The following is a 23,637-nucleotide window of genomic DNA, read 5'->3' on the forward strand; positions in this document are numbered from 1 at the left end:
TATTTTAGTATTCCTTTTAAACCCATGCCCTCATGTTTTGTTCCCCATTGGTATTAGTTTAATCTTAATTTAGTACCCTACTTGTCAGCTCATTTAAACTAATCATTTTTGTTCTTTTCAAACCCCAGACTATCCCTGCTTAACCTTGATTATTATTGCCCTGCCCCTTGCAGCATCAGGGCATTTTTGAACTGATGAAAGTTCAAATTCAAGACTGCCTGGACTGAACCCTTTTCAGTCATTTTTACAATGCAAACAAACCATTTCAGACAATGCTGGGGCATTCGGTCAGTGGAAAAGTTCAATTAGTCATGCGACATTATTAGCTCATTCGATTCATTAGTTATAGAAAACTAATCGACAACATTTATCGAGTCGACTATACTAATTATAACTAGTAATAATCAGTCGCTCATGCAAATAATACGTTTAGGGACCCAAAGGGCATCAGACAATTTTTGTTCAATTGCTGGGGCCTATATGAGTTAACTTATCTGACGATTAAACTAATCGACGATCATGTTTATCACAGAGTACATTCAGAATACACACATAGAAAATCAATCGACCAAATAAAAGGTCTTTGCTAGAGATGGAAGAAAACAGACAAAGTAACAGACCAAAACAAATAACCACAACAACAAATCATGCTAACAACTCAATTAGAACTAAACAAAGGAAAGGAAAACTTACCGAAAATGTTTAAATCAAACAGACCCAAATCTGACTCAACTCTGCCCATTTGAGGCCGAACAAATTTTAACCAGGGTGTTCTCACACGAGAACACCTTGGTTAAGATCCATTGAACCTCAAACCCCTTTCAAGACTGGCTGGATTCCCCAGGTGCATGTGTTCTAAGGTCTGGATTTTCAGATCTGGATTTTTAGGATTTGTGGGTAGATTCGGACCAAACCAAGCTTGGTTTGGTCACGAGGAAGGTCAGGGGAGTGTCTGGTATGAAGATGGTGAGGTTTGGTATAGATCGAGTTTTGTCTCGAATCTTCAAATCCAGATTCGAGACGATAGGAGATGATTCGAGGTTCGTGGTTAGTGGATTCGTGTTCAGGGGAGTGAGGGGGTCTTAGGGTGTTCAGGGGGTGGTCACCGGCGTTCGTGCCGCCGGCTTTAATGGCGAAGGAGACTAGGGCGGCTTGCTAGGGTTCGGGGTTTCAGGTTTGATCTTGGGGACGAAGGTATGGGGTGCTGGTATAGGGGGCATGAGGTGTAAGAGAAGGTTTATATATGGTCTATGGGATTGGATCTGAGCCGTTAGATCAGATGATCTCAACGGCTTGGATCTGAGGGTGAGAAATGAGACGGGGTCGTTTGGTTTAAGTGAAGGGTTGGGTCACGGGTGCGTGTGTGGACCGTTGGATCAAAAGGCTTAGACGGCTCAGATCAATTTGCTTGAAATGGCGTCGTTGAGGTGAGTTGAACAGCCTGATCTGGACCGTTCCTTTGAATCAGATCAACGGCTTCAAATGGGGACGCCGATACGACGTCGATTGAGTCCGTGCTTGGGCAGGCTGGATTTGGACTGGGTCTGAGTGCCGGTTTTGGGCCCCTTTTTGTTTCAATTTCTGGGCCCAAATCGATTTTAATCCCTCACTCTTTTGCTCTTTTTTTTTCTTTTTTTTTCTTCTTTTAAACAAAAATAATGAAATTAACATCAACAATAATGTAACATTCCCACACAATTATCACGAAAATATTTAAGTAAGTTACATCACAACCTAGAACGAACGACACACATATATTTATATTTTTGAATTTTCTTTTAACGACACATATATTTTTTTGTATTTTTGTTTGATAATGACTGGATGCAAAATGGACAGACTCACAAACGACTAACAACACATGTCACGGAAAGATCGAAAAATTGTACAGCGAAGCCATTTGCCACTATTTTTATTTTCTTTTGGAGCGATTGTCCGTGAAGCAAAAATCACGTGCTTACAACTGCCCCTCTTTGCACGAAGACACGAAGGGTTTTCGCGCAAAGATAAAGCGAGCGATTTTTGCCCGTCCGAATACTCCGTGTGAAGCATTTTTTGAAAAAGATTTGACCGAACCTTTGCTTCAGAGGTTTCCTACATATCCTGGGCTGAACAGGAATCAGGTCAATGTAGTTCGGGAAATTTTGGTAGCTGGGACTACTGTGTGACCGTAGTGCTTGCTGTTGTTGTGCGCTGTTGTATGCTGCTGTAGGATGCTACTGCTCAATCGATCTCCCTGTTACATTGCTTTAAAAAGGAAAAACAAGAAGCTAAGCTAGACTGAGGATCATGAAATCTTATCCATCTTCAACTTGTTCTTGTTGCCTTGCTTTCTTGTCGGCTAACGCTTTCTCCCGATGCCTTTATCTTGTGACTTTGGGAGATGACGTTGGTCCTTCGCTAACGTTTGAATGCCAGTTTTCATCACTTCGCTTGATCCGCTGGGGACATGGCTTTCTTCTTTAAATCTTCCAATGGTTTCTTCAGTGGTATGTTTCTTCATCAGCATTGTCATACTGGGCATGCTACAACGTTCCCAAACTGCTTCTTTTGAGACGCGTTCCTTTTTCCTTTTGAATTGCGCGCTTGCCTCTGCAGTTGTCTGCTTCTGGGGATTTTATTGTTTCCCGTTTGGGGATCTCTGTTGTACCCTTCCGTCTTCAGGTGGGGTGACTGATTCCAAAATCTAGAGCTAGAAGTATTCCCGCATTATACTGGTGGGCGACCTAGAACTTAAAAAAGAATAAAATTGTTGATATATGTTTCAGAGTTTTGGCTTCTTCCATTTAGGCAGTAGCCGTTCAAGAAATGTAGCGGTTGCTCGACCAAAGCCGGTCAATAAGACAGATCACCTAGAACTTAAATGTATTCCCGCATTATACTGGTGGGCGACCTAGAACTTAAATGTATTCCCGTATTATACTGGTAGGCGACCTAAAACTGAAAAGTATTCCCGCATTATACTGGTGGGTGACCTAGAACTGAAAAGTATTCCCGCATTATACTAGTGGGCGACCTAGAACTTAAAAGTATTCTCGCATTACACTGGTGGGCGACCTATAACTTAAATGTATTCCCGCATTATACTGGTGGGCGACCTAGAACTTAAAAGTATTCTCACATTATACTGGTGGGCGACCTAGAACTTAAATGTATTCCCGCATTATACTGGTGGGCGACCTATTCCTGCATTATACTGGTGGGCGACCTAGAACTTAAAAGTATTCCCGCATTATACTGGTGGGCGACCTAGAACTTAAATGTATTCCCGCATTATACTGGTGGGCGACCTAGAACTTAAATGTATTCCCGCATTATACTGGTGGGCGACCTAGAACTTAAAAGTATTCCCGCATTATACTGGTGGGCGACCTAGAACTTAAATGTATTCCCGCATTATACTGGTGGGCAACCTAGAACTTAAAAGTATTCCCGCATTATACTGGTGGGCGACCTAGAACTTAAATGTATTCCCGCATTATACTGGTGGGCGACCTAGAACTTAAATGTATTCCCGCATTATACCGGTGGGCGACCTAGAACTTAAATGTATTCCCGCATTATACTGGTGGGCGACCTAGAACTTAAAAGTATTCCCGCATTATACTGGTGGGCGACCTAGAACTGAAAAGTATTCCCGCATTATACTGGTGGGCGACCTAGAACTTAAAAGTATTCCCGCATTATACTGGTGGGCGACCTAGAACTTAAATGTATTCCCGCATTATACTGGTGGGCGACCTAGAACTTAAATGTATTCCCGCATTATACTGGTGGGCGACCTAGAACTTAAATGTATTCCCGCATTATACTGGTGGGCGACCTAGAACTTAAAAGTATTCCCGCATTATACTGGTGGGCGACCTAGAACTGAAAAGTATTCCCGCATTATACTGGTGGGCGACCTAGAACTTAAAAGTATTCCCGCATTATACTGGTGGGCGACCTAGAACTTAAATGTATTCCCGCATTATACTAGTGGGCGACCTAGAACTTAAATGTATTAAAATTGCTTCCCCGTTCTTCCGAGAAAATTTTCGACAATCGGCAGAAAATTTTCTGCCCCGGTTTTGGTGACTTCCCTGGCGTTGCATCTCGCTGTCATCATCAATCCTTTGTTTTCCTGCAGCAGACAAAAGGATTTAATTAGTTTTCATCGTGGTGGTAGAGGGTGCCTTTCTGGCGGATGATTTTCCTTTCTTCCCCTTTTCTTGCTCTTTGTCCCCATAATTGGTTGGCGGGCAAAGTTGCATGTTGGGGGTCTCTAGCCTGTTGTGGATTGGTTTTCAATTTATCCCCTTTTCTGCTTTCTCTTTAAACACATGATGTGGGAGTCTGCTTCTAACTCCCGAAACCACTCCCTTTTGGAGCTTACTTCTTCCAAAATTTCCGAGCACAATCCCTGCATTGCCTGGGACCGGCCTTTAAGACTGTTTGTATTATCCTGCATTGGATAAATTCCCCTTCAGTTCCTGGTAGTAAGCTTTGAAAAATCCTTTCAAGACACATTTTAGGAAAAGAAATAAAAGATATGGAAAGGAGAAAATCTTTCTGAACCAATATTTTTTGTGGGAGGAGACAATCAAAAGAACTTATCTGGAGGACACAACTGGTCCCTGTGATCATGGCGTGCACCATAGATTCCCGACCCAGTCTATTTGTATCAATTTATTTGCCCGATGGTTTGACTTGCTGGGGATGATAAAGGAGTGTTCATTTCGTTTCGAATGTGGTAGCTTTGCTGATCTGTCTCGTCGCCTCATAGTGCCCTTCGAGGGGTTTTCACTAATGAGACTCTCTCTTTTCTCTCATCTCTCGGCGCCTTATGGTGCATGTGAAGGTTTTCACCAATAAGACTCTCTCATTTCATATCCCTCGTCTTACATCGCCTCTCGGTGCCTGTGAAGGTTTTCACCGATAAGACTCTCTCATTTTATTTCTTTCGAGGAATCGGGGCGTTGTAGATACGACCCTCTCTTCTGGAGACTCCTTTGACTATCAATTCATTCCCAGTCTGACGATCCTCTTCTTTGCTAGGGATCGGTGTATTATTCTCGGTCTTATTTGCCTGACTCGACATCTCTTGAACATTGATCGGGAGGTCTTTTGGACGCTGACGTTGGTTCTGGTGTGGGGTTAAAGAAAGGCTATAAAATTGAAAATAATTTGATGGGTGATGTGCTACAACTTTTGGAATCAAACCTTTGTTGGAACTTAAAAACATAACCTCTGCCCCAGTTTTCTTGCTTGGGGAATTTATTTTTTACACTTATGTTGCGCTATGTGCGTTATGCACGCTGTGCGTATTATGCACACTATGTATATTATGCATCCTATATTCACTATGATGCATACTATGACCGAGCCGTGAGGCGCCTACGTATCCTCTTTGAGGAATCAGGTCAAACGTAGTTCCCACGGTTTTGTATTTCTTGTGATTTTATCTTCTTCTTTTTTCTTTTCCTTCTTTTCATTTTTTTTTTCTTTTCCTCTTTTTTTTTTTTAATATCATTAGTGATTCCAAAAGAGGGGTATGAAAGAATAACTTAAGGCTCAAAGGGGGAAGCAAGGGTTAAACAGTGTTTGGATAGAAGAAAGAATTGCCTCCGTCATCTCATTATCCAACAAATGCCAAATACGAACAAATAGACCAAAAATTGCCATAATTAAAGAAGTTACGCATAATATCTCTTGACTGCATATGAATTGATAGCCATGTCGACACATCTACCTTCGACATCTGTCAAACACAAAGCACCGTTGGACAATACTCTGGTCACGATATAAGGCCCTTGCCAATTTGGGGCGAATTTGCCTTTTGCCTCGACCTGATGTGGGAGGATCTTCTTCAATACCAGCTGCCCTACTTCAAACTTCCTGGGGCGCACCTTCTTATTATACGCTCTTGCCATTCTCTTCTGGTACAGCTGACCATGGCACACTGCTGCCAATCTTTTCTCATCTATCAGGCTCAACTGTTCCAATCGAGCTTTGACCCATTCATCATCATCAATCCCGGCTTCAGCGACAATTCGGAGGGACGGAATTTCGACCTCCGCTGGTATCACGGCCTCAGTTCCATACACCAACAAATAAGGAGTTGTGCCTATGGAAGTCCGAACGGTAGTGCGGTACCCCAACAAGGCAAAGGGTAATTTCTCGTGCCATTGTCTGGACCCTTCCACCATTTTTCGCAGTATCTTCTTGATATTCTTATTGGCTGCTTCGACTTCTCCATTCGCCTTGGGACGATATGGGGTGGAATTGCGGTGTGTAATCTTGAATTGTTGGCATACCTCGTTCATCAGGCTGCTATTAAGATTCGCACCGTTATCCGTGATGATCACTTTTGGGATCCCAAATCTGCAGATGATATGGGAGTGAACAAAGTCCACCACTGCCTTCTTGGTTACTGATTTGAAGGTTTTAGCCTCAACCCATTTGGTGAAGTAATCAATGGTCACTAGAATGAACCTGTGACCGTTGGACGCTGCTGGCTCGATGGGCCCAATGACATCCATGCCCCATGCCACAAACGGCCAGGGTGCTGACATCGTATGTAACTCTGTTGGCGGAGAATGAATCAAATCTCCATGTATCTGGCACTGATGGCATTTCCTCACAAAAGTGATACAGTGGTGTTCCATGGTGAGCCAATAACACCCTGTTCGAAGGATCTTTCTTGCCAATACATATCCGCTCATGTGCGGTCCGCAAACTCCCACATGTACCTCTTCCATAACCGTCATTGCTTGACTGGCATCTATGTATCTCAACAATCCCAAATCCGGGGTTCTTTTGTACAATACTCCTCCACTGAGGAAGAAACCATTCGACAAACGCCGAAGGGCTCTTTTTTGGTCTCCAAAGGCATGTTCTGGATATATCCCCATTCTGAGGTATTCCTTGATATCATGAAACCAGGGTTTGCCATCTGCTTCTTCTTCTACGGAATTGCAGTAGGCGTGCTGATCACGGACCTGGATGTGTAGAGGATCAACATACATTTTGTCAGGGTGGTGCAGCATTAATGCTAAGGTGGCCAAAGCATCTGCAACCTCGTTGTGACCTCTAGGGATGTGTTTGAACTTCACCAATCGAAATTGCTTGCTCAGATCATGCAAGCATTGTCGGTATGGTACGAGTTTTAGATCTCGTGTTTCCCATTCTCCCTAAATTTGATGTATCAAGAGGTCCGAGTCTCCCAAGACCAAGACGTCTTGGACATCCATGTCAGCAGCCAGGCGCAGACCCAGAATGCAAGCCTCATACTCGGCCATATTGTTGGTGCAATAGAAGCGTAGTTGAGCCATAACAGGATAATGTCGTCCTGTTTCAGAAATGAGTACTGCTCCTATTCCAACCCCTTTTGCGTTTGCAGCTCCATCGAAGAAAAGCTTCCAACCTGGTTCCTCAGTTAATTCCATCTCATTTGTGTGGATTACCTCCTCGTCGGGAAAGTATGTTCTTAAAGGCTCGTACTTTTCATCAACGGGGTTCTCTGCCAAATGATCGGCCAGCGTCTGGGCTTTCATGGCTGTCCTCGTCACATAGACGATATCAAACTCTGTGAGTAGAATTTGCCATTTTGCCAACCTTCCCGTGGGCATAGGTTTCTGAAAGATATATTTCAATGGGTCCAAATGGGATATGAGATAAGTGGTATATGAAGACAGGTAGTGCTTCAACTTCTGAGCTACCCAAGTTAGGGCGCAGCATGTTTTCTCGAGTTGAGTGTACTTGACCTCATGCACTGTGAATTTCTTGCTAAGATAGTAGATGGCTTGCTCCTTCCTTCCTGTGTCGTCATGTTGCCCCAACACACAACCAAATGAATTTTCCAAGACCGTCAGGTAAAGAATTAGGGGCTTCCCGGGCTTAGGCGGGACCAATACGGGTGGATTAGACAGATACCCTTTGATTTGGTCGAAAGCCTCCTGACACTCTGCCGTCCAACCTACCGCAGCATCCTTTTTCAACAGCCGAAATATGGGCTCACAAGTTGCTGTGAGTTGAGCGATGAACCTGCTGATGTAATTGAGTCTACCCAGCAAACTCATTACCTCTGTTTTGTTCCTTGGCGGTGGCAAATCTCGGATGGATTCAATTTTGGATGGGTCTAACTCAATCCCCCGTCGACTGACGATGAATCCTAGCAACTTTCCTGATGGAACCCCGAATGTGCATTTGGCCGGGTTAAGCTTGATATCATACCTCCGGAGTCTTTGGAAAAATCTCCTTAGGTCTGCTACATGGTCCTCCTGACGCCAAGATTTGATGATCACATCATCGACGTACACCTCGATTTCCTTGTGTATCATGTCATGAAACACATCAGTCATTGCTCGCATGTACGTCGCCCCGGCGTTCTTCAACCCGAACGGCATTACTCGATAGCAGTAGGTTCCCCATGGCGTAATAAACGCTGTCTTCTCAGCATCCTCTTCGTCCATTAGGATCTGATGATAACCCGCATAGCAATCCACAAAGGATCCGATCTCGCGCCCAGCGCAATTATCGATCAGGATATGAATGTTGGGTAACGGAAAATTGTCCTTGGGACTTGCTTTGTTGAGGTTGCAGTAGTCGACGCACACCCTGATTTTTCCATCCTTCTTTGGGACTGGCACCACATTGGCCAACCACTCGGGATATCGAGTGACCCGAATGACCTTTGATTGCAACTGCTTAATCACTTCTTCTTTGATCTTTACACTCATTTCTGTTTTAAATTTCCTTAGTTTTTGCTTGACCGGAGGGTATGCCGGGTCAGTGGGTAATTTGTGAACCACTAAATTGGTGCTTAATCCGGGCATATCATCGTAGGACCATGCAAAAACATCTTTGAATTCCATGAGGGTTTTGATCAATTCTTTTCTGACATTCGGCTCAATGTGGATGCTAATTTTGGTCTCTTGGACGTTGTCAGCGTCTCCTAGATTCACAGCCTCAGTGTCATTTAGGTTAGGCTTGGGTTTCTCTTCAAATTGGCACAACTCCCGGTTTATCTCTTCGAAGGCTTCACCTTCATCACATTCGGATTCACCATCGCAAACGACCTCTTGCACCATTGAGTCAGATTCAGATTGATTTATTAGACTAGGTCGAAGATCCGCTGTGCATGCCATGTCATTAGAACCAGTAAAAAGAGAACTGTTCAGAAAGAAAAGAACAAAACAAGAAATTAAAATGGGACAAAAGAAAAGAACTTTATTAAATTTGCGGGACAAAAGGGTTCACACTTTTACAAAACGAAAGTAAAATTTAGATTACACCCTTGAATAATCCGATCAAACAAACAAACAAACAAAACATTAATCAAAGCCTACTACCAAGACTCCCCTCGGACAGGAAGAGGAGTAACCGTCCAATTGTTGGTCTTGGCCTCAGGCCCCACAAATTGTATCTCTGCTCTGCTGGAACCTTCTCCAGCTTCCACCATACTGACATCCGTGAATAGCCTCTCAAAACTCTGATTCAGGTCTTCATTTATACCGATCAAAGGTCCTCGAATCTTTGGGATCGCTGACCCCTTGGCACTTGCTTTAACAAAAGACCTTGAGAGGCGTGGCATTGGTTTAGGCAGAAACCAGACCCTCTTCTTCATTTTTCGCGCTTGCTTCCTGTCTGCTGCGGTTGGTTTGAACCCCAACCCGAAAGTTTCCAGATTCTTAGGACGGGAGACAGGTTGGACTATCCCTTGAAGTTCAACTCCCAGGCCTTTTCCCGGCACAAATCCATTACCCAGCATTTCTGACACCATCATGACTGTTGTGGCAGCTACCCTAGGGTGCGGGATGATTTCTCCTTCAGAAATTTTGTTGGCCGACCCTGTATCGAGAATCTGGTAGACCCAAGGACCTTTGTAATCAGTGGTCTCTATGAAAGGCGCAATGGTTCCGCCCATGGTGCATGTTGTATCCTCGCCGTGCAACACGACCTCTTGTCTTTCCCACTCGAATTTCACTGTCTGATGTAGGGTGGAAGGCACCGCTTTAGCTGCATGAATCCAGGGTCGTCCTAACAGCAGGTTATAAGAAACTGTGGCATCTAACACCTGGAATTCCATGGTAAATAAGACTGGCCCAATGGTCAGTTCAAGTACAACATCCCCCACAGTGGCTGTTCCGTTTCCGTCAAACCCCCGGACACAGATGCTATTCTCCCGGATTCTTCCACGGTCGATTTTTAATTGGTCCAGGGTGGGTAATGGACAAATATTGGCGCTTGAGCCGTTATCCACCAATACTCGAGTTACCACCGAGTCTTCACATTTGACAGCTAGGTATAGAGCTTTGTTATGCTCTATACCTTCCACCGGCAGGTCATCATCTGAGAATGTTACCTTGTTCACGTCGAAGATCTTGTTGGCAATGGTTTCCAAGTGGTTTACAGAAATCTTATTGGGTACATGAGCCTCGTTCAATATTTTCAACAGGGCCCGACGGTGCTCCTCAGAATGGATCAGCAACGACAACAGTGAGATCTGGGCCGGTGTTTTTCTCAGCTGTTCGACCACAGAATAGTCATGTACTTTCATCTTCCTCAGGAATTCTTCAGCCTCTTCTTCGAACACTGGCTTCTTGGTTGCCACTGGGTTGGTTTTTCTTAGCTCCACCGGAGCAAAACATCGACCTGATCGAGTCAGCCCTTGCGCTTCACAACTGACTTCTTCCACCTGTTTTCCTTGGTACGTCACCACTGCCTTTTCATATTTCCAAGGCACAGCCCTGCTGTCAATCATCGGCAGCTAGACCATAGGTTTTATGGTCACCCGTTCTCTACATACCCCTTTCAACACGACCGCCGGTGTGGGTGGGATCCCTGGTATTACCAACTTGCTTGTTATGGCGGACGGGCTCTTTCCCAAGATCACTACTGGCTTGACGCCTTCTGCCTACGACTGTACACTCGTTCCTCCACTGGTTGAGACTTCTTTTGGGGTGGCTTGGATCATCATCACTGTTTGCGAGGGTTTTCTCAGCTCTCCTCCCTCATACACCAACTCAATCATGTGAGTTTCGTGGTGCGCTGGCAGTGGGTTTTGGTTGATGTTAGGAGCCTCCGGTGTCTGGACCTCGATCTTATTGGTGTCAATAAGATCCTGTATGGCATGCCTTAACTTCCAACACTTCTCGGTGTCATGCCCGAGCATCCCTGAGCAGTATTCACAACTGATTGATCGATCCAAATTCTGAGGTGGGGGATTTGGTTCTCGAGTCTGGACAGGACTAACCAAACCCAATTGCCGCAGCTTGTGGAACAAAGCGGTGTAGGTTTCTCCCAGCTCCGTGAAGGTTCTCTGCTTCCGCAACCTGTCATTCCTAGCATCTGGATTTCCCCGGAAGCCTGCCCCTGAAGGGTTTCTATACGCCCTTGGTGGAGGATAGGTGTTTTGCGGTGGGTAGTTATTATGTGGAGCTGGGTATGTGTTGTGGGGGGCCGGTGCGCGCCATTGTGGGCGAACCGGAGGCTGAGTGTATGTCTGGGCTTGGTGTACAGAACAATGTGGTTCTCGAGGTGGATAGAAATTTTGTGGTGGGTTGTATGGGTATCCTGACCTGTGAGGTCTGGGTTGGTTGTAGTGTGGCCTGCCAGCCCTGGACCAACTGCCTGCCTCAATCATGGCAACCTCTTCTTTCTTTCTTCTCAACGCACCTCCCGTGCCGTTTTGAATGGCCAGGGTTGTGGCCTTGAGTGCCGAATAGTTCAAGATCTTGTCAGACCTCAAACCCTCTTCTATCATGACCCCTATCTTGACCACCTCGTTGAAAGATTTTCCAACCGTTGTCACCAAGTGACCAAAGTAGGTTGGATCTAGTGTCTGCAAAAAATAGTCCACCATCTCTCCCTCTCTCATGGGAGGATCGACTCTAGCTGCTTGTTCTCTCCAGCGGAACCCGAACTCGTGAAAACTTTCCCCGGGTTTCTTCCCAGTTCTCAATAATGTGAGACGGTCAGGGACTATCTCGAGATTGTACTGGAAATAACCTGCAAAAACCTGCACCAGGTCATCCCACGTGTACCACCTGCTGAAATCCTGCCTGGTATACCATTCCAGTGCAGATCCGCTCAGACTTTGGCCGAAATAAGCTATCAAGAGCTCATCCTTGCCTCCTACCCCTCTCATTTTACTACAGAATCCCCGCAAATGTGCCATGGGATCACCGTGCCCTTCATATAAATCAAACTTGGGCATCTTGAACCCAGCCGGGAGTTGGACATCCGGGAAAGGGCACAGATCTGTGTATGCCACGCTGACTTGATTGCCCAGCCCGTGCAAGTTCTTGAAGGATTGCTCCAGGCTTTTGAACTTTCTCAACACTTCATCCTGTTCAGGGGCCTTAACCGGCTTCTCAACCTCTGCCGGTACTTCCAAATGTGGATTGTAAGCCTGTGGTTCGGGTGCATGGAATGTAGGCTCAGAGGGATAGTATTGGGTATCGTGAGCCTGAAACAATGGCTCACTGGTCGTTCGCTGCAAAGGGGCTGATGCAGGTCCCACAAAAATGGGCATATTGGGTGTTGGGAGAGGTTGATGGGGTGGTGGAGCTTGGGAATCATGAGGGCTTCTTTCTTGATGATAGAGGGGATTTGGGCGGCTTGTGGAAGGGCCAGAGTGAGGGTACTCCGGCATGTGTCCCAGTGTTTCAGGACTCTTTTGTGTTTTGGCTAGGGCTAGTTGCATTGCATTCATTTCTAGTCCCATCCTTTCAATCTTTTCCATCGCTTCTTTTAACAACTGGCTCATCGGCCTTTCTTCCTCATTGCTATTCTCCGAAGTAGTCATGCTTGTTGTTACCGGTCCTTTGGATCTGGTTTGGTATGAATGTGTTGCCAGAATTCTTTAACAACTAACTGTCTGATATCAGACAACAACAAACTTTGTTAGTGTTAGAGCTTAACAGATTTGATCATAACACATAGAGGATGCAATGCACCTAGGCAGTTAACCGTTTCTACATGCTTTGCTTCAAACAACATGCGTCATCCCGGTTTGCTCATTCGTCTCTTTAAAGTATTTTGCGAAACCCTGCGTTTTATTTTATATACAATTTCTTTTCTTTATTTATTAAAAGCGGTCGAATCTTATGGGGATTGCCTACGTATCACGTCCCCGCGTGAATCAGACCAGGCGTAGTTCTGCCATGGGGTTAACATTTATGAAAAGAAAATGAACAAACATTACATTTGAAAACTTTGTAAAACAATGTCTTGAAATACACATCAAAGAAAATGAACAACATTACATTTGAAAACTTTGTGAAAACAATGTCTTGAAACACACACATTCAAATTGAAATAAAAAGATACAATTCTTAACATCTCATAACGTGCCCCACTTTCCACTTGTGTTGTAAATTATTAGATCATTTGCTCAAGGCGGGGCTTGACCCGGATGTCCTCCCAATGTTCGATACATCCTTTCCAACTCCACTGCTAGATGACGGGCAAAGGTGGGTGCATGCTCGGTAAACCTTTCATAATCCATTCCTTGACAGTTTACATAACTTTGAGAGGTGTAGACCGCCAGGTCGTGGATCTGTGCCCTGAAATCTTGGAGACGTTGGCCTTGATCCTGCAATTGCTGCTGGCGAGTGGTGGCTACATCTCGGATACGGCCTTCACGATCTAGGGCTGACTCTAATAGAGCTCGGAGTCTGGCCTGCTCTAATCTCATCTGCGCTCTTTCTCTATCAGTGTCTGCTTGTTGATGCTCTCTGTACCTTCTTGCTTCTTCTAGTTGTGCACGAAGTTGGTCTCCTGATCGTATCCAATGGTCTTTTTCCTTCTCGAATTGTGCCCTGTCTTTCTCGGATTGCCTATTTTGGCGTTCCTTATCAGATCTGGCTTCTTCGTTTAATTGTTGGATCCTTTCTCTTGCTTTGCTCAACGCCCTTTCTTTTGCAGCAAGAATGGAATCATAATCCTGCATTCTTTCAAAAAGATTGGCGATGGTTTTTTGATCCTTCCAATTCCTCATTGGCGTTTCAGAAGCCTTTTTCATTTTCAGAAATCGAGCATGAAGACTTTCATTCTCACAGGCTAGACTCTTCTTCTCGCCTTCAGCTTCTTGTGCTTGCAGATCCTTCTCCAGACTGAGGTTCCTTAGATTTTCCTTTAGGGCGTGGATAGTTGCTTTGTACCCCTTCTCTTTTTCTCCCCAGATTAACCGCTCTTGGATTTTATCATTAAAGTTTTGAATATGGGGTCTTTTAGTTGGCCTTCTCAGCTCAGGTTCTGGTACCTCGTCCATGCGAGACCGTTTCTCGAACCACCTTGCATATCCAGGATTTATCTCACCCTTTTTAGTGTCTGGGACTTGAGTATCGTTTTTTAAGTATCGACATCCATTCCACATCTGCTGAAGTAATGCCTCGGGAATAGTGGCCTCTGGGTGTAGTTCGATTTCTTGCGCACTCAAATCTTCATCATCAGGAACTACTTGATATCTTCCTAGTTGTCTTAGGACTCTCAATGGCGCGTATGGCTGGATGCTTCTCAATCCCAATAGTAGCAGATAACTATTTGAGTTTGACATATGTATTACTTCCCTCATTGATAGCCATCCCAGAGTCCATTCAATTTGATTTGCCGTTAGAGCCCTTAGCCGAGATACCCATGCTTCTGTCCCTTCTGGAACCTGATAATTTTTCGCTCTTTCCTCATAACCCTCGATGTAATTATCGTTGTTTGGCCTGTACTGTATGATCTTGGTCTGTTGTTGGAGATGTTCAATCAGCCACATTTGCAACAAAATTCCGCATCCTTCGAAGACTTTCGCTCCTGCTTTACATAAAGTCAAAGCCCGATAAATGTCTGAGAGAATGATGGGGACAAGGGTGTGATTTTCCTTGGAAGTGAGGATTTGCACAACTTTTGCGGTGCGAATATCGATTGTTCGTTCTTTGTTCGGGAAGACCATGATCCCTAGAAAAGCCACCATGAAGGCGAAACGACGGTGAACCTGCCATGCGTCTTTGTCTTGTTTGTTAGTAAGGCCTTTCTCATGAATTTCGAACCCATCTGACTTTCCGAACCTTGAATACAAAAAGTTGAAAGAACAACATCCGTTGACGACGTTGCTTTTCCTGATTTGACTGCTGATGTTCAAAAGACCGAAGAATCGATGTACCGAGGGAGCCTTCGTGAATATCAAGCTTTGATTCCTTAAACTTCCGTCAAAACCAACATATCCAGCTACCTCTTCTAATGTAGGAGTGAGCTCGAAGTCAGAGAAACGAAAGACATTGTGAACAGGGTCCCAAAAAGTCACTAATGCCGCAATCAGATCCTCACGGGGTTTAACTTTCATAATGTCCGGGAGATTTCCCAAATGCTTGATGACCCACTTTTGACCATCTTTGCCTAATTCACCCCACCACATTTGAAGCTGGAATAGAAACTCTTCTGTATTTGCGGAGGAGGGGTTTTGTGTGGTGCTCATTTTGTATCTGAAATTTAATTTAATAAAGTCAAGACTCATTTTGAAAACGTACTCCAATCGCTTTCAGTTAAAACTATTTCAAGATTTAAAACTATTTTTTTTTTGGAATTTTCCAACTATTTTCAAGACTAAATACCTTTCAAGATTAAATACCTTTATTTCAAGATTTGAAAACTATACTTTATTTTTATTACATATATATATATATATATATATATATATATATATATATATATATATATATATATATATATATATATATATATATATTTTATTATTACCCATTTTACTCCTCAGATCCTACCATGATTTCATTTAAGCCGGTCAGCGAGCATGTTCGAGGCAAATGAATGCACGTATAGCAAGTAGGATGCATCAAGATGGTCTTTTTATTTCGGGTTCACCTGTCTTAGACGGACCCAACCCCTGTGTTGAGTCCCCTAAGTCAAATGCACGTGATGCAAATAAACGTTCCTACTAGGGATCCGGTACATGGCTGAGTTATTCTAAGTGTAACCCTGGGGTTGATTGTTCTAAACCTGGCTTACCCAAACGGACAGTTTGAGCCGAAGCGGGGGCAACGTACCGGGAGCACGAAAGTCTGCCCGGCCTAGTTACTTGTCCCAACTCCGTCTTATTTGGTATGACTTTAACAGAAAGGTGGGTCACGCGCACGTGTACACCATAAATTCAGAAGACTCAGAAAGAAGGGTTTCGTAGCAGTTTTATATACACAATTCAGATAATATTAAAGCGGTAAAAGCATCATTTAGCACATTAAGCATATATCATGTAAAAAATCAGATAATAAATAAAGCCAAATAACAACAATTATTCTAAGCTCGAATTCTTAACCCTGAACCAGCGGTTCTGGGTCACCGGTCCCCAACAGAGTCGCCAGAGCTGTCACACCTCCTTTTTACGTACCCGGAGAGGGCGCAGGGGAGTTTTTCCAATTAAAGGACAATCGAAACGGGATTTGTTTATTTATTTCAGAGTCGCCACTTGGGAGATTTTAGGGTGTCCCAAGTCACCAATTTTAATCCCGAATCGAGGAAAAGAATGACTCTATATTACAGTCTGCGTACCAGAAATCCGGATAAGGAATTCTGTTAACCCGGGAGAAGGTGTTAGGCATTCCCGAGTTCCGTGGTTCTAGCACGGTCGCTCAATTGTTATATTCGGCTTGATTATCTGATTTTATACAAGTGTGAACTTATGTGCAAAATTTTAAACTTTTGATCGCTTTTATCATTTACTGTTTTTATCAAGAATTGCAACGTTGTAAAAATGTATCTCGAACCGCGTTACAATCAATGTACCCGTGGTCGTCGATACATTTTGACTCCGTTGAGATTTGGATTTGGGTCACATCAATGTGCACCCGAGTTTACGAAGGTAAGATTTATTAAGGCGCGTCCTAAAGAGTCTAACGTATTGTTATTTTAGGAGGGTTGTGAGATTTGCTAAACAACCCGTCCTGGAAACTAAATGCTTCAATAATATACATTTAACAAGGGCCCCGCATCTGCGTTTTGTTTATTTTATCGAAGGCTCATCTCGTTGTTATTTTTAAAGGATATCCTATAGCAACTACGTTTCTTGTCGTGTTTGTCTCTATCAATTGAAAGCAGTAAATAGCCTTAGTCGATTACATGCTTGCGAGCTTATTTATAACAGGATTTAAAGTGCTTTTACAGAATAATAAAACGTGACTGCACTTATGGACAACTAGTCGAAAATTATGGGCCCAAACCTAGCTCATGCGAGATGGCCAGACTTGGGCCCCTGTTTTTCCGATACAGGCCTAGCTGATTTGTTTCGATTTGGGCTCGGCCTTCTTGAGGTTGAGGCCTAGAACTGATTCTTTGTTCTTTATCAATTTATATGTGACAATCTGGCAAAAGGGGAAAGAACTTTAACTCATGTGGATAGTTTTCCTATTTAGCCTACATTAGAGAATATACTACACCATCAGACTAAGTCTAAAATACAACTTATTACACTGGGAATGTTTTTCACCTAACAGCATACATACATGACTATCATTCATTAATCTACATTAATATACTGAGCATGTAGGCTACTTCTATTATCCAAACGAAAATGTAACTATTTCATGACATTTAATGTAACAGTTCATGTATATATAAAAACAATCTGCAGGTCCTCTCTTTTGCACTCATGCTCAAACTCTCAGTTACATTGGTGGTATCAATTGTGTACCTGGTAAGGAAAGGAAAGGAAGAAAGGAATGATCAGCTGGGCAGTATGCAGTAAACACAGCAGCAACAACACAGCAACAAACCAACAACCAAATGTTTTCCACAATCCACGAACAACCAACAATAATTCCCAGAACAAAAGAAACCAGCAAATGGTCGAGTGCCAAACCAGTAATTCCAGACGAAGAGTAATGAAACCCCAGAAGTAAAAGAGTGTTCAATGCAGCAAATACCAACAGTTCAGCAACCAACAAACAGCTCAGTCAATGCAGATGACAGAACTTGGCCAAGGCAGCTTGACCAATATGAATTCTTATTCAACTTTCAGATGGTGTTTGGTTATAATCTATTTGGAAACTAACTTATGTTTTTCAGCTTTCTTTAAACTCAGTAAACCTTTCTTCAGACTAAAAGTTTCAGCTTTAAGACTAAAAATTCCAGCCTTTTGTTTTTTCCTTTTTTGAAGACTAAAAGTCCAGCCCCTTTTAATTCTCGAATGGCCTATTTATAAGCCAAATGTCCAAGTGCAGCTGAGCTGCCCTCGTGCTGCAACTTGCAGCCTGCCCATACCCTGTTAAACCCATGCTTGAACATCTCTTGATGCCAGCCATTTGCTCCCCATGCCTGGTTTATTCTTTAATCCAGGATTATGGGCTTATTTTAGTATTCCTTTTAAACCCATGCCCTCATGTTTTGTTCCCCATTGGTATTAGTTTAATCTTAATTTAGTACCCTACTTGTCAGCTCATTTAAACTAATCATTTTTGTTCTTTTCAAACCCCAGACTACCCCTGCTTAACCTTGATTATTATTGCCCTGCCCCTTGCAGCATCAGGGCATTTTTGAACTGATGAAAGTTCAAATTCAAGACTGCCTGGACTGAACCCTTTTCAGTCATTTTTACAATGCAAACAAACCATTTCAGACAATGCTGGGGCATTCGGTCAGTGGCAAAGTTCAATTAGTCATGCGACATTATTAGCTCATTCGATTCATTAGTTATAGAAAACTAATCGACAACATTTATCGAGTCGACTATACTAATTATAACTAGTAATAATCAGTCGCTCATACAAACAATACGTTTAGGGACCCAAAGGGCATCAGACAATTTTTGTTCAATTACTGGGGCCTATATGAGTTAACTTATCTGACGATTAAACTAATCGACGATCATGTTTATCACAGAGTACATTCAGAATACACACATAGAAAATCAATCGACCAAATAAAAGGTCTTTGCTAGAGATGGAAGAAAACAGACAAAGTAACAGACCAAAACAAATAACCACAACAACAAATCATGCTGACAACTCAATTAGAACTAAACAAAGGAAAGGAAAACTTACCGAAAATGTTTAAATCAAACAGACCCAAATCTGACTCAACTCTGCCCATTTGAGGCCGAACAAATTTTAACCAGGGTGTTCTCACACGAGAACACCTTGGTTAAGATCCATTGAACCTCAAACCCCTTTCAAGACTAGCCGGATTCCCCAGGTGCATGTGTTCTAAGGTCTGGATTTTCAGATCTGGATTTTTAGGATTTGTGGGTAGATTCGGACCAAACCAAGCTTGGTTTGGTCACGAGGAAGGTCAGGGGAGTGTCTGGTATGAAGATGGTGAGGTTTGGTATAGATCGAGTTTTGTCTCGAATCTTCAAATCCAGATTCGAGACAATAGGAGATGATTCGAGGTTCGTGGTTAGTGGATTCGTGTTCAGGGGAGTGAGGGGGTCTTAGGGTGTTCAGGGGGTGGTCACCGGCGTTCGTGCCGCCGGCTTTAATGGTGAGGGAGACTAGGGCGGCTTGCTAGGGTTCGGGGTTTCAGGTTTGATCTTGGGGACGAAGGTATGGGGTGCTGGTATAGGGGGCATGAGGTGTAAGAGAAGGTTTATATATGGTCTATGGGATTGGATCTGAGCCGTTAGATCAGATGATCTCAACGGCTTGGATCTGAGGGTGAGAAATGAGACGGGGTCGTTTGGTAGTTAAACGGGGTCGTTTGGTTTAAGTGAAGGGTTGGGTCACGGGTGCGTGTGTGGACCGTTGGATCAAAAGGCTTAGACGGCTCAGATCAATTTGCCTGAAACGGCGTCGTTGAGGTGAGTTGAATAGCCTGATCTGGACCGTTCCTTTGAATCAAATCAACGGCTTCAAATGGGGACGCCGATACGACGTCGTTTGAGTCCGTGCTTGGGCAGGCTGGATTTGGACTGGGTCTGAGTGCCGGTTTTGGGCCCCTTTTTGTTTCAATTTCTGGGCCCAAATCGATTTTAATCCCTCACTCTTTTGCTCTTTTTTTTTCTTTTTTTTTCTTCTTTTAAACAAAAATAATGAAATTAACATCAACAATAATGTAACATTCCCACACAATTATCACGAAAATATTTAAGTAAGTTACATCACAACCTAGAACGAACGACGCACATATATTTATATTTTTGAATTTTCTTTTAACGACACATATATTTTTTTGTATTTTTGTTTGATAATGACTGGATGCAAAATGGACAGACTCACAAACGACTAACAACACATGTCACGGAAAGATCGAAAAATTGTACAGCGAAGCTATTTGCCACTATTTTTATTTTCTTTTGGAGCGATTGTCCTTGACTCCGTCACATGATAATATGCAGTTGAGCCAAACACGTGCAAAGAGTTATAATCTATAGCAGGTTTTCCATACCATTTTTCAAATGGTGTCTTGCCATCAATAGCAGCAGATGGTAAGCGATTAATGAGGTGGCATGCATATGTAACTGCCTCAGCCCAAAATTCTTTGCCCAAGCCAGCATTGGACAACATACACCGTACCTTCTCCAGCAAGGTCCTTTTACATCCATCTGAACTAGTTCCAAATCCAATTGTGCTACCAAAGCCAACATAATTCTAATGGAGGAATGTTTTACAACTGGAGAAAACACTTCATTGTAATCAATTCCCTCCTTTTGAGCATATCCTTTGGCCACCAATCTTGCTTTGTAGCGAACATCTACTTGGATAGGAAATCCTTCTTTCTTTGCAAATACCCATTTGCACCCAATTAAATCCGGTACAAATCGAACATCTGTTAATGTTCATCTATGCCAAAACGTTGAAGTACTCTCTTCAAATATTCCTTTTGAGATAAACAAAGTTTCTTTGAACGTCTATCTCTAATTATCTCCATGCCAAGAATTTTCTTTGCCTCACCCAAATCCTTCATCTCGGACTCCTTCTTCAGTTGAATCTTCAACTTATCAATTTCTTCCGAATTCTTGGAAGCTATCAACATATCATCAACATATAGGAGAAGATATACAAAAGAACCATCTTTAAGCTTGTGCAAATACACACAATGATCGTATTTGCTTCTCTTGTACCCTTGCCGCAACATAAACTCGTCAAATCGCTTGTACCATTGTCTAGAAGATTGTTTCAATCCGTACAACGATTTTTCAAGTTTGCACACCATATTTTCTTTTCCAGCAACTTTGAATCCTTCTGGGTGAGTCATGTAGATTTCCTCCTCCAAGTTTCCATGTAAAAACGCAGTTTTTACATCCATCTGAACTAGTTCCAAATCCAATTGTGCTACCAAAGTCAACATAATTCTAATGGAGGAATGTTTTACAACTGGAGAAAACACTTCATTGTAATCAATTCCCTCCTTTTGAGCATAACTACTATAGTGTGAATAAGTCACAACTACTATACCAAAAATTATGACAGCCACCAAATAATAAATAAGACAATAAAGCAACAATAAAGGGAACACCAGAATTTACGAGGTTCGGCTAATTTTGCCTACTCCTCGGACACAACCAATATTTTATTTCACTCCAAAAATACAAGTAAAATAATACTAAAGAGAGAAATACAAATGCCTTAAACAGATGAGAAGGCAAATGAGAAGTGTGTTTAAATCCTAAACATTAAGCATAGTTTTGCCAAATTCAACACTCTGACAATAATTAACAACATCTGGAAAGAGAAAGAAGTGAACCAAAGGGCAATAGTAGTGTTACTAGATTCAAAAGAGATGGCAGAAATTAAAGGGCCATAGTTTCCTCTTATAGGGACAGCTGTTGTTCCTTTCCCGGCATACTGAAAGCGCACTTCTAGAATGCCATCTTCTACAACTGCATTGAACTTTCTTATCAAAGCTTTATCAACTTCTCCAGCTAAACTTCTAATATCAAAATCTTTGAGCTTCCTCTCGCCCTGCATCCAGTTAAATAGTTAAGCAAACTGCACCTAAACCTTGGCGTACTACTCAGATGAATGTTAATTGACCTGAATGTAGACATCAAACATCCGTTTTCCAAGACTTCGGAAAGATCGGTTATCTCTTATAACAATCTCTGCAAAGTGCAGTGTCACAGTGTAGTTTCCATTTGCTAAACAACGTCCGTAGTAAGTTAGAGATAAAGCTGAGAGCGAGCTGTCGTATACAGTTCAGTGTCATCTCCCTTAATGGCAGATACATTAGTCGCTTTGTAATTTCTCTCTACCCAGAAGTCTCCAGTATTGCTGGCTCCCCAGCTCTCTTTCGAGTAAAAGAATTTTGCAGGACCTGCTGAATCGTCATCTGCTTCATAAGGGGTGTCCCCTATTGTCACACTCTCACCACCACAATTTATGTGCACTGAGTACCAATCTGCATATAATTAAAACACATGAAGTAAATCTGCCTCTACAAAACATAGCAGACACAGAGAACTGACATTATCAAGTGTTCTGTTTCTCCATTATCAACAGAAATTGATAAAGTACTGTGATCTGAAACTACTGAAAACAGAATCTTAGATTGAGAGAATTTGAATCTTAGTCTTGTAGAAGGATAAACTTACTCTTTGAACAATGATTACTTGACAAGCATTTCCCTAGTTCTCTGAATCAAGTTGGAAGGAGAGTCAGTTGAAAATTCTCTAAGAAAATGATCATGCATCCAGTCTCCTATACGACAAGTTAAAGACTTACGACTTTTTTGTTGCGTTATAGCTTCTGAACAAGTTTCTGCCAAGAAGAAAATGTCTCTTAGAAATAACAACAGCTGGTGCGCGAATAATAAAAATGAGCAGGAAGAAGGCATAAAGTTCGAGGATCATACAGGTTTTCCGGACAAGTAGTTGGCTCAATACTCTCATTGAAGTTGTTGTAAGATAGGTCTGCATGTCTGCAAATACAGTTTTCTAACATAACTAGTGTTCTCCCAGTACTATAAAAGTAATAAAAGGAGATGGAGTATTTGTGTTTCTGATTGCAGGATGCAAATGTCAGTTTTACCAATACTAATACAGAATTATAAATGGTGCAAAACAGAATCAGCAAGTTAGTGTTGATTAAAAGGAAATTCTGTAAGGAATACTGTGTGCATGCAACATTGGCATTTATGACTATATGCTAATGGAATCTAAAGTTCTTGAGATAAAGAGAATCTCGCATTCATAGGCATGAGTAGATTTATAAGTAAAACCATGTTATCAGAAGTAATAAACTTACAAATTGGATTCTCTACGTATGATCCAGTCTTCAATTGGCCCAGTAAGTTTATTGCTTGTCAGGTACCTTACAAAGCAAAATCTTTAATTCTACTGAAGATTTCAATTCGAACAAAGAGCTTAATAAATAAATAAATGAATAAAGCTCTGAAAAACCAATAAAATGTCATACAATGGAAATTTCTTTGGCGATAAATGCGTTTGAAGCCTCAGCACCTTGGCCATTCATGTCTCAGGTTTAAATTTTATCATATATATTTCAATGGGAAAAAAAAAGGTTGGATTAGTTGAGAATATAAGGCCAACGCGCAGGCATGCAAGCTGAAAGAAAAACTTTGAGTATCACAAGTTTCATCCCTATGTTATGTCACTTACAATCTCTCCAGCTTGTTCAGGCCTTCCAGATTCGGGATCGGTCCTTCAAGCCTGTTGAAGCTTAGATCTCTGCAGCAAAAGAAAACCATAGTCAAGACGAA

At 42.5% G+C, this 23,637-nt stretch overlaps 1 protein-coding gene across 1 annotated transcript in view; it reads right to left on the reverse strand.

Annotated features, from left to right (window-relative positions):
* The window catches only part of LOC107773648 (putative LRR receptor-like serine/threonine-protein kinase At1g07650), a 44,483-nt gene that overhangs the window by 8,531 nt on the left and 12,315 nt on the right, over window positions 1–23,637 (reverse strand). The window contains 8 exon segments of the mRNA XM_075250200.1: window positions 21,686–21,881; window positions 21,954–22,096; window positions 22,099–22,317; window positions 22,511–22,551; window positions 22,641–22,676; window positions 22,771–22,836; window positions 23,163–23,228; window positions 23,537–23,605. Of these exon segments, the coding sequence (XP_075106301.1) occupies window positions 21,686–21,881; window positions 21,954–22,096; window positions 22,099–22,317; window positions 22,511–22,551; window positions 22,641–22,676; window positions 22,771–22,836; window positions 23,163–23,228; window positions 23,537–23,605 (836 nt within the window).

The sequence above is a fragment of the Nicotiana tabacum genome, chromosome 3, assembly GCF_000715075.1.
Source record: "Nicotiana tabacum cultivar K326 chromosome 3, ASM71507v2, whole genome shotgun sequence".
NCBI classification, from domain to species: Eukaryota; Viridiplantae; Streptophyta; class Magnoliopsida; order Solanales; family Solanaceae; genus Nicotiana; species Nicotiana tabacum.